Genomic DNA, 12,174 nt, shown 5'->3' with positions numbered 1-12,174 from the left:
GATGCTGAGAGCGGGAGGAGCACCAGGAACGGAGCGCAAAGTTTCAGTTCAGCAGCTAAGTGGGGAGGGAAAGCTGTATGGTTTGTTTTTGAGGGACGGTAGGCAACATGGAGAGGGTCCCTGTTGCTTCCCCATATAAAAAAAGAAGGATGGTGCTACCCAGAGAAGGGCCTCGGGTGGCTGGAAAAAGTGGGCACAGAATGTGTATTCTCTCCCATGTTCCAGCCACCAGATTGGCTAATCGCACCTCCTGGGTGTGAATTTTTAATAGTATGGAATGCGCCATTTGTATAGCGCCTTTCACCAGTAGCATGGTCTCAACGCGCTGTAGGTTGAATGCACTCGGATGGACTGAAATACAGTTATGGGAAATTCGAGAAAGTGCTAGTATGTGTGTGCATTTTGGTCAATTCAAGGATTTGAAGGTGTGACCAAGTCCCTGCTGGCCGCCTATGTCTAGCTGGCATGTGGATGGGTGGTGAGAGGTAGTCTAGAGAGGATGCAAGAGTGAGATAGTCCTTATGTGTGTAGCTACCTATTGAACTTTTATTGTGGTGAGTAGCTGTATTCTTATTGCAGAGGTGTTGTACAAAGTATCTTAGAGTAGTGTATGATAGCAGATGCGTGCGAGTCGTTGGCTGTGCCTTTGCCGAAATTCCATAAGCATGGAGTGTGATAGGTTCAATACATTGGCTATTACCTAGATTCAATACCTTCACCTCACTTTAGAATCACCTAGTTTAAATCATATATATTAAACAATATATAGAAACAAGACCTGGATCCTTAACAAGTATTAAGATTGTTGATCTCCCTACTTTCTTTGATTGTCATTCATGGTGTGATGCATATAAATACGGTAATAATCAATGCTAGTCATTGGGCCGGATTTTACCGGATCTGAGATCTGGCAAAAGAAATTCGCCCTGGGTCTCAGATACGGGAAAACTATTTGTGCCCATTAACTTGAACAATCTACTTTTGTTCCGACACCAGGATTCGAACTTGGATCAGCAGAACCAATGTCGAGTGACTTAACCACTAGACTGCAGGAACGGTTAGAAGATGTGTGACTATTCTTTTAAGGATTGTACACTGCAGAAAATATTCAATAACAGCTTTGAACATTTAAAAGATGTGCACCTTTTTTAATTTGCTTGCAACATTACTGGAAACCCATCCTTTCTTTAATGATGTATTAATCTCCTATATTATGTAAATGTTTATTTATGAGGGTGGGGGAGTGAGAAATATCTCATGAATGTTCCCCTCACCTTAACTTACAACCCCTGCACTTGCTCCTAATCACCCCACCTCTCATCCCCGCGTGGCTGGTGGGATCCACAGTCAATAATGTCAATTTCCAACACTGGCAATAATCTATTTTATTTAACAGCAATAGTGTCAGAGTAAGTTTTGTTTTACTACAAAGGGCAATCACAGCATACTGTAATGGTGTTATTTCTTTGTATATGTTCAAAGAAGCTTCACCCTTACGGATAGATAAAACCAATAAACAATTCACATAATACTCCAAATGACAGCTGATAAACATTAAAACAAATGAAAAATCTACACAAATGAATAAAAAAGATTAAAACCACATAAAATAAAATAGCACAGATGATTCCACACAATAAATTATGATGGCTAAAAGCTAATCCACTGTGTACCTGCATCAGCTGCCGAACTTCAAAGATCTTAAAAAGCTGGTAATGGCAACACCCACAGATGTGGGGTGGACACAAACATTTTCTCGAAAAGGAGTCGTAGTCAAAAACTCCACAGTGTGGATTAGCTTACTAAAATACGTGCAAAGTGCAGCTAAAGCGTTGCAGTGTACGAGTAAATGCTGTAAGAGATTTTAGTTCTGACTTATATTCACAAAAACGACAAAAGGCATCCTGAGCTAGGGTGCCACTACTCCAAGATTTTTCTGTTCCAAGTTAAGATGTAATAAGGATGGATACCTGTGACAATTTCTAATAGTGGAACACCAATCCACCCATTACAGGGCAGTTTTTACCTTTACCTCTGTAATGGTTAACTATTTTATAACACTGAGAACTAACAAAGAGTATAAAATGTTTGTTAAGCAAGGCATGCAATGAAATGTAATTTTATCTAAAGAACTGTGCTAGTATTACAATAATTTTGCAAGGCATTGGCTGAACAAACACAATGCCATTTAAATAAACTGAACAAGTTCACACATGGGGTGAAACTGCAAAGTGTCCTTGATAATATTCAGTTTCATTTTACAATCAAAAATTGAAATTCGCATTCAACAGCTGACCGAGGCAACTTGGAACAACAGCTTGAGAAAATCACCTGCTGTGTTGCTCATTCAATTCCACATTACTGCATTTATTCATAGCATTTTACAATAATAATAATTGCATTACAAGATAAGAAACCTACTGTTTCCGTCGTAATCCCAGGGAAGATACGCAGCAACCCAACGTTTCGGTTCATGTCAGTTTGTACTGTAAATTTCTTGGTTGTGTTCGCCCTCCACACAGTCTCCCAATTAACTGTAAAACATACAAACAAGAATGTTGAAAAATAAATCATGTTTAACCAACTTCTTTTAACTTAAACACCAACAGAAGTGATTAATAAAACAATATATATATAGTGAACTTTTATTAACAGCACTTCACTTGAACGTATTTTGGCACCTTGTTTCTTAGTTGTAACATTATGTATTCCTTACTCTGTCATTAAGACGGAGCACTGGCCAGCAAGTCCTGCATGATGTGCAACATGGTCCACCCAGATGGTTGAAAATAGCATAAGAAAAAGAGTAAACCTATACACCAAATATATGCATATGTTTTCCAGGACAATTTAAAAACGTATCAGAAACAAGTCAAGGCCATTGCCTCATTGAATTCTGCACATATCCATCTATGTTTTTGTATTGCGCCACTAACCCGCAGGCCTCAGGGCGCTCACAAGAGGGTTACATTACAAAGACAGTGAAAACGAGCCAGCAGGAAAAGAAAGAAAGAAGGAAAAAAAGAAGGGCCCGCCTTCGAACAAGCCAGAAATAGGAGGAGATGTTATTAAATGTTATTATGGGTTGGCGGACGAAAACATTTGATAATTTCCTCAGAAACAGAGCATTGGTATGTTTTGGCTCACCTGGATTTTGCAGATACAGAAGACGGAACCAGGGATGTGTCTTAAAGTGGCTCTAATAAACCAGGTGCCTGTGGCATCCACGACTAGTAGCCTCTTTGCGTTGCAAAGATTCAAGCAAGATGTTGCAATGTTCAGCTTTATTGCAGCTCTTCAAGGAGACTTGCGAAAAGGTGAGAAGATCAGCCAACAGAGAAAGGCACGATGGAATGGATGCTGGAAATCTAGTGGTGAAATTACCTCACTCAAAACTATATGCTGGGTCCCTCTGCAGTAGTTCCCTTATCAAGGTGTAAGTCCTTGGAGGCGCCACTGGTCTTGGAAGGTTGTTGGACGTGATTCGAGGGAACTTGGTCCCTGTGGAACAGATAATGGTGTCCGATGACCTGTAAAGTTAGGTTTCTATGTTTAAAAAAGAACATCGAAGTTATAGATGCCCAACTAACAGTATGCAGATCCCCAATGGCGAGTGTTCTTTTGAAGGTATCGAACTGGGCCCACTGTGAAGCCTTCTGCATTTTGAGTGACCCACTGGTGTATCAGTAGGAGTCACAACAACTTCAGAGGCACTGGGGTCTCCCATTCAGGTTATTTCTGCAAGCTGTGGCCAGTATCTCTGGGGGAAACACATTTAAGAGTACTATACCCAAGTGACAGCTTTGCTTATTATCACAAAATAAAATCACTTCATAGGGTCAACCCTGCCCCTGAATGACTGGCCAGAACATAGTTAGCAGCTGAAGGAGAAAACATTACAGAGGTTCTGCTGGTATTGAAAGAGAGCTCTGTTGAGGCTTCTGCCACCCATTTGCACCAACTAAAAGACCTAAGAAAACCCTCACTAGGAAGAAACGCCTACCTTCACTTCACAAGAGGAAGATTGCCAGAGTATTCAGCTGGGAACCTATCCAGATACAGAGCACAATGCAAAGCCCAAGATCACCCTAACTAGTCCAATAGTATGGGAGGATGGGCATAAGATTGCAGGAGCATATAGGAAAGTGAGGAAATTAAAATGGCTATGAAAAGTACAATGAAGAAAAATAAGCAAAGCGGTGGATGGTTTAAGTTACTTACTTGTAGCTATTGTTCTCCAGCATGGGTCTTGCAAGTATTCACATGCTCATGAATATTCACAGTCGTCAGGCTGGGAATCCTTGCTAAAGAAAAAACAGTTTCACTTTTGCTTTAAAACTATATTTCTCCTCTGAACCTATCACTGTCATCTAGGTCATACTGCCTCCATCCAATGACTGTCCTCTCCCTAGGCTTCACCCATGGTGGCCATCTTCAGATTTGGTAAGCACGTAAAGTGGCAGTATGAAACAAGAAAAGCCACAGAGGGCAAGGAGGGAGGGTTTGCATGTGAATCCATGCCAGACCCATGCTGGAGAACAATAGTTACACCGGTAAGTAACTTAAACCTTCTCCAACATGGGGTCTGGCATGGCGTCACATGCTCATGAATATCGTTTGCACAGCAGTACATATAAAACCACCATGGGAGGTGGCAAGGCTCAATAGAAGCAATAAACACTTACCCCGTGAACAGGCTCACCTCAAGTGAACAGGTTGCGTAGCACCACTTGGCTAACTCAGGAGTCCTCCCTGGAATCCCAGTTGACGCAGTAGAATCTCGAGAAGGTGCATGCCACGTTGCAGCCCAGCAGATGTCGAGCAGGGGCACACCAGAGAGAAACGCCAGAGATGCTGTAATGGCTCTGGTGGAGTGGGCTTTCGGACGGGCTGGCAGAGGCCCGTCAGCCAGTCAATGGCAGCGCATGATGCACCTGGAGAGCCACCTAGAGATAGAAGCCTTCGACAAGGCCCTTCCCTGCTTCACAGGTCCAAAATTGACAAACAGCTGAGATGTCTTCCAAAAGCCCTTCGTGCGGGACACGTAAAACTTCAGGGAACGAACAGCGTCCAGCGAATGCAAGGCCTTCTCTGCTGGGTGTGATGGACTCGGGAAGAAGATGGGCAAAAGCAAAGGCTCGTTGAGGTGGAACACCGAGGGCACCTTCGGCATAAAGTTGTGGTGTGTATGCAATACCACCTTTGAATGGGGAAGGATATGTATGGCTGTTTGCAAGACAAGGCCTGGATCTCCTCAACCCACCTGGACAAGCTGATCGCCACAAGTAAAGCCACCTTCCACGATAGACACTTGTGCGGGGCCTGATGCATCGACTCAAAAGGAGCCCCCATGAGCTTAGTCAAAACCACATTGAGCTCCCAAGCCCGGGCAGGAGCCTTCACCGGCAGAAAAGTCCTCAAGAGTCCTTTCAGGAACTCCTTGATGTGTTTGTGTGACCACAGAGAAGGGCTACCTGGTGCCCTGATGGAACAGAATATGGCCGCCAGGTGCCCCTTGATAGAGGCATGAGCCAGTCCAGCCTTGGCCAAAGAAAGCAGGTATGGCAAGTGCTGCAGGGCTGTGGCACGCAGAAGGCAAATCTTCTGAGTCCGGCACCACACCAAGAAACGCTTCCACTTATGGCCGTAGCACATAAGAGTTGAAGAGGACCTGTCCTTGGCCACGATGTCCTTACACTCCGCTGGTAAAGCATAGTGTCCAAAATCTAGGGCTGCAGGAGCCAGGAAGGCCCTGAGGTTCAGCGACACTGGGTAGTGGTGCAGAATCACTCCTCCCTCTCTGGACAGAAGGTCTGGAAGTAGTGCAAGCTTGATGGACAGAACAGCCGTAAGACATAGCAGGTCTGGATACCAGATCGGTCGCGGCCATGCCTGAGTGACGAGTATCACCCTGCAGTGCCACTGTCTGAGTGTGTTGATCACTCGCAGAAGGAGTGGGAATGGAGGAAAATAGTACAGAAAGAGCCCCCCCCCACAGGAATGACAATGCATCCCCCATGCTCCTCGGCTGTGGGATTCTGCTGGCGAACTTCTGATACTTGGAATTCGTTGCCGCCACGAAAAGGTCGATCTGGGGTTGACCCCATTGTGGAAGAGAAGATCCACCTGGTACTGGCAAAGCTCCCACTCGTGGCAAGAGCGTAGCTCCCTGCTGAACAAGTCTGTGATGGTGTTCTTGGTGCCCGCCAGGTGAAAAGGGACGAGAAACATGAACTGACGAATGGCACAGTGCCACAAATCCTGGGCCTCCCTGGAGAAGAACAAGTTACTTCTTATCTTGTAACGTTCTTTCGATGGGATGCTCCTCCGACGTATTCCTTATCTTGATAGACTCCCATAGCAGTGGTGTGAAAAAGGAGGTGGGAGTAAAATTGGAATATTTCCCTTTAAGAATGAACAGAGTGTAACACAGCTTTGTCAAATCTTGTCTCCTGGCTAGAGGAGGAATCCAGATTGTAGAATTTTGTAAAGGTATTTTCCGGACGACCATGTGGCAGCCGCACATATGTCCAGAATCGTTACCCCTCTTTGGAGAGCCAAAGAGGCTGCGATACCCCTGGTTGAATGAGCCCTAAGGGGTTGGGGGGGCTCTTTCCATGCCAATTTGTAGCATTCCAGAATGGCTAAAATAATCCATCTTGAAATGGTCAGTTTTGTGATTGGCAATCCTAATTTGTGTCCTGCATAACCTATAAACAGTTGGTCTGCTTGCCTTATCCTAGCAAGTCTTCTGATATAAAAACTCAAGGCACGCCTAGGATCCAGCCTATGTAGCCTCTCTTTCTCTTTCCCTGGATGGGGAGGAGGATAGAATGAAGGTAAGGTTATCTTCCGAGTGATGTGGAATTCAGAGACCACCTTTGGGAGGAAATTAGGCTTCACTTGTAAGACAAATTTGTCTTTGTGAAAAATTTTATGAGGAGGTTTGCAAGAAAGAGCTTGTAATTCACTCACTCTTCTGGCAGATGTTAGAGCCACTAGTAAGACTGTTTTAAGGGTGAGAAACCTTAATGAACAAGAATGGAGTGGTTCAAAGTGAGTACCCATCAGAAAATGTAAGACTAGATTTAAGTCCCACAAGGGAACTTGGAACGGGTTTGGGGGATAGACATTAGTTAACCCCTTCAGAAATTGGATTACTAGGGGTATTTTGAAATATGATGGTTCCTCCGCAGTGCGCTTGAAGATTGACAGCGCTGTGAGGTAGCCCTTGATCGTACCAACTTGAAGACCTGAATTCGCCAAATAGAGCAAAAAAGATAACACCATTGGTGTACCGCATGAAAAGGGTTCGATATTCTTTTCTCTACACCAGCTGCAAAATCTGTTCCAACGGCAGTGGTATAAAGTCTTTGTTGCTGGCCTTCTAGCCGAAAGCAACACCTTCATGACGTCATACAGGAGGTCCCAATCCTTGTATCTCAACCTTTCAGAAACCAAGCGTGAAGGTTGAGGGTTCTGATGTCTGGATGGAGAACCTGACCTCCTTGCTGCGAGAGAAGATCCTCTGTTTGCGGAAGACGAATCAGAGGGCGGATGGACATGTCCATAAGGTCCGCGTACCACGTTCTCCTGGCCCAGTCTGGGGCAATTAGATTCATAGTCTTCCGGAATCTTCTCAACCTCCTGATCATCTGAGGAATGACAGGGACTGGAGGAAACGCGTACAGAAGTGGAAACTCCCAGTCCACTACGAACGCATCCCCTACAGCTCCTCTCGGGGGAAATTCCCTTGAACAAAACTGATCACACTTCCTATTGATACTGGTGGCAAACAGATCAACTTGAGGGGTTCCCCAAAGGGCGAAGATCTCTTGAAGGACTTCCTGAGCTAGCTCCCACTTGTGGGAGACTGTGCTCTGCCTGCTCAGAGCGTCCGCTGTCAAGTTCTTCTCTCCGGCTAAGTTAACTGACGATAGAGAGATTCCTTCTTGAATTGCCCAAAACCAGAGCTGCATCGCCTCTCTGCACAGTGGTAGTAATCCTATGCCTCCTCTTTTGTTGAGGTAGTGCATGGCCACTGTGTTGTCCGTCATTATTAGGACATTTTTCCCCTTGTACAGATGGCAGAAAAGCCTTCAGCGCTAGTCTGATAGCTCTCAGCTCCAACAGGTTGATATGTAGTCTGGAATCTGATGGAGACCAACGACCGAAGATGGTCAAGTCGTTGGCATGGGCTCCCCACCCCGTGAGTGAGGCATCCGTGACTACTGTTATCTCCGACCATGGTTGCCAAAACTGTTCTACTTTCAAAATGTTCTCCCGACAGGCCCACCACCGAAGGTCTCGAGCCACTCTGTGTGAGACCTGAAGCAGATCTGTCATTCTTCCTGAGAATTGCGAACATTGGGTTCTTAGTGCCCACTGGAGGGATCTCATTTTCAGGCGAGCCTCTGGCACTAGGAAGATGCAGGATGCCATGAGGCCTAGCAACCTCAAAAAGTCGAAGGCTGGAAGACATTGGGTATTTTGAAACTTGGTAACCATCTGCAGAATATCTTGAGCCCTCACCTCTGGTGGCGAGGCTTTCCCCAGGGAAGTGTCCAGGACCGCTCCAATTAACTGGAGTCTCTGTGATGGTATCATCTGTGAATTCTTTAAATTGAGGGAGAAGCCCAGTTTGTGAAGGAAGTGGCAGACATAATCTAGCTGGATCTGAGCTTGTTCCGAAGATACTGCTCTGATCAACCAATCGTCCAGGTAGGGGTAGACGTGGATCCCTTCCCTCCTTAGACTTTCAGGCACTACCGACATTAGCTTGGTGAAGACCCTCGGGGCGGAGGTCAGCTCAAATGGCAGAACTCGAAATTGAAAGTGAGAGTTGCCAATTGCGAACCTCAGGTATTTCCTGTGTTTGAGATGGATTGGCATATGGAAATAAGCATCCTGAAGGTCTAGAGATACCAACCAGTCCTGAAGGTGGAGGGCCTGAAGGATCTGAGAGAGAGTTACCATCTTGAACTTGTCGTTCCTGAGAAATTTGTTCAATTCTCGTAAGTCCAAGATGGGTCTCAGTCCTCTGTCATTCTTCGGTACTGGGAAGTATGGGGAATACCAACCCTTGTTCCTCTCCGCTGCAGGTACCGGTTCTATGGCACCTTTCTTTAACAGGTCTAGAATCTACTGCAGAAGGAACGGATCTGGAAACTTCAAAGAGTTGTTCCCCGGTGGATGACTCTGAGGGGTGTGTAGAAAAGGCAGGCAGTAACCTTGGGCAACTGTCTCCAACGCCCAAGCATCTGACGTAATAGCCTGCCATTCCGCCAGATGTTGAGTTAACCTGCCCCCTACTGGTGTCTTGTGAGGAGAGACCTCAGAGGGGTTTAGAAGCGGCTGACGCAGATGCCGAGGGTAAAGTGGCACCTGCTGCTGCGGCTTTTGTACCTTTAACCCTTCCACCACGGGTGAATTGTTTTTGGCCCCTTTGAGCTGGCTGTCCCCTGCCTTTACCGAATGCGGAGTAAAAGCTAAAGGACCTACCCCTCCAGGAGGTTCCTGAGGGGCGATTCAGAGTCTGATGGATTGCAGCTCAAAGAGATTTTGCTGCTGCCTTAGATGTTTGTAACTTCTCCAGGCTGTCATCAGCCTTCTTACCAAATAAAGAAGTGCCGTCAAAGGGCATGTTCAAAAGTCTTGCCTGTACATCTGAAGCAAAACCTGACTTTCGCAACCACGCAAATCTGCGGATTGTAGTACTTGCCGCCATGGCCCTGCTGATAGTGTCAGCAGAATCAATGCCTGTTTGAAGGGACTCGCACATTGCATCTTTCCCATCTTTAATGATGTTTAAAAATGCTTCCCTTTCCTCTCCTTCCGGGAGACAGTCAGCCGCAGATGAAGCACACTCCCAAAGTGTATGGCTAAATCTTGCAAGCGTGCAAGTGGCGTTAATAGATTTAAGTGCCGTGCTACATGCCGAAAATACTTTTTTTGACATAGTATCAAACCTTTTATCATCCCTGTCTTGTGGAATAGTAGGGTATGCAGATCTACTATTTGATGAAGTTGCTGCTTGTACAACCAAACTCTCTGGAGTTGGATGTTTGCAAAAAATATTCAGGGTCTGAAGCAGATACCCTGTATTTGGCAGATAGTTTCTTGTTAACTGCCGGGATAACGTCAGGAGTTTCCCAATTAACAGAGATTTTTCTTTGCAGTGCAGTATGAAAAGGAACAACAGGATCTTCCTGTGGACCTTTAACTAAAATGTCAGTAAGGTCATCCTGCTGAAAAGGAGGTGTAGGTGTAGACCACCCCATGAACTCTATTATGCTGGCCATCAGAACCCTATAAGGGGTCTCAGCATGCTCCCCAGGGTCTGGTTTAGCAAACTCTACTTCTGGAGAAGTATCTAAACCACTTGCCTCATGTAAAGAGTCTTGAAGATCCTTTAACCTGTTCTCTTCAGAGATAAATTCCTCTCGTATGGGTGTTGTGGTCCTTTGCAACCCAAAGGGTCTCTCATGGTCGAAATCCTCCCCTTCCTCATATGTAGAGGACAAAGCTCTAAAATAATCAGACCTAGGGTATGGTTTAAAACCCATTTCTAGAGCAGAAGGGGCCAGATTTGTTGTCACCGGTTGATAAAACGTCGAAGTTGTCGACGTGGAATTCAAAGGCTTCGACAAACCCGAAAAGGGAGTCGAAAAAGTTAGAAGAGACCTCGAAGTACTGGAGAGGATCAGAATCCTACTCGGAGTCGTCGAAGTTGTCGACGGCATCCTCGAGGTCATGGTTGAAGTCCTCGGCACCTCTACTGACTGAGATGTAGTGACAGTAGTAGGTCTGTCTTTTATCGGAGTCGACAGTGGCGTCGAAGATGGTGACAAAGGCGTCGATGACGCAGATTTATGAGTCGAAGAAACCTTCGATGACGCGGTCTTACTGCCTTTACTCGAGGGTTCATGACGCCGTCGGGCAGTTTCTTTCGGCGGGTGCAACGACTCGCTGCGTTTTGATTTTTCGGGTCTTTCACCCAGGGTATCACCTTTAGCCGTCTCCGAGGGGGTCGAGGTCGCTTTCTCAAAGAGGCTAAGCATTTTCTTACGGAATTCCTCCCACTTAGCTGGAGAGCTGTGTTTCGTGGGGCAGGTGACCCTTTTCGGGGAAACAGAAGACGAAGAAGAGGGAGATCTACAACACCTCTTTTTCGAGTGTTTCGATGAGACCGCTCTGAGACCTTCAACAGGAATGTTTCCTGTGACGGCGAGGAGACAAATGTCTCCACTCTGCCGAAGAAACTTTCGAAGGAGTAGAACTTTTAAGAGTCTTACCTCTTTCTAGCTTCCACTTATGCTCCTTCAAGGCTTTCGCCGTCATGGACATACAGTCCTCGCATTCCGAACAGTGATGCTCCGATCCCAGGCACCACAAACAGATCCTGTGAGGATCCGTCAACGACATTTTCTTCCCACATTTGTGATACTTTTTGAAGCTGGACCGTGGGGTCGACGGTTCGGATGAGGAAGCCATCGAATAAAGATGATATCTTCGAGGAATAAGTTGAATCTTCTTGAAGAAAGAACTGAGCGACACGATTCCGAGGCCCACAAAGCGCGGAAAAACGGAACTGAGCAACGGTCGCTGCGGGAGTCTATTTATACGCACAATGACGTCGGTGCCGAGACGGTGGCTGTCGAGGGACACCAGCTTGAGGGACGTCGACGCGCAGCGCCCTTTACTGAAATAATTTCCGAGGCTAGCAAGCTGGGATGTAATCTATCAAGATAAGGAATACGTCAGAGGACAAAATCCCTTCGAAATACGTAGAGGGCGTCCTGCCCGGTTTCCGGATGTAGAACATGGTGGTGGTGTTGTCCATGAAAATCCTCACCATCTTGCCCCTTATCGACGGTAGGAAAGACTTGAGGGCCCAAAAGACGTCCCAAAGCTCCAGGACGTTTTTTTTGTTTTTTAACAACAATTTATTAATTTTTATAACAAACAAAAATCAACAAACCCAGCAGTGCTTGTCATAATTCTTTGAACATCATATAATTATCGTTAGGCATCTACTGTTCACCCTTACCCTCCCCTCAACTCGAGCCTTCTCCACTTCGCTCCAAAGTTCCAGGACGTTGATGTGAAGGGTCTTTTCTTCTGGCAGCCAGAGGCCTCTGGCATGCAACTGTCCGGTATGAGCTCCCAAACCTT

At 45.9% G+C, this 12,174-nt stretch overlaps 1 protein-coding gene across 1 annotated transcript in view; it reads right to left on the bottom strand.

The window, feature by feature from the left end:
- The window catches only part of ASPG (asparaginase), a 431,236-nt gene that overhangs the window by 168,304 nt on the left and 250,758 nt on the right, over positions 1–12,174 (bottom strand). Inside the window, exon 7 of the mRNA XM_069638193.1 lies at positions 2,422–2,534. Coding sequence (XP_069494294.1) covers positions 2,422–2,534 — 113 coding nt within the window. The remainder of the gene's footprint in view (positions 1–2,421; positions 2,535–12,174) is intronic.

This window comes from Ambystoma mexicanum, chromosome 14 (genome assembly GCF_040938575.1).
Source record: "Ambystoma mexicanum isolate Mex_15411 chromosome 14, UKY_AmexF1_1, whole genome shotgun sequence".
In the NCBI taxonomy this organism is placed as follows: domain Eukaryota; kingdom Metazoa; phylum Chordata; class Amphibia; order Caudata; family Ambystomatidae; genus Ambystoma; species Ambystoma mexicanum.
The sequence above is the reverse complement of the archived record's forward strand: the minus strand, read 5'-3'. Positions and strand labels throughout refer to the sequence as shown.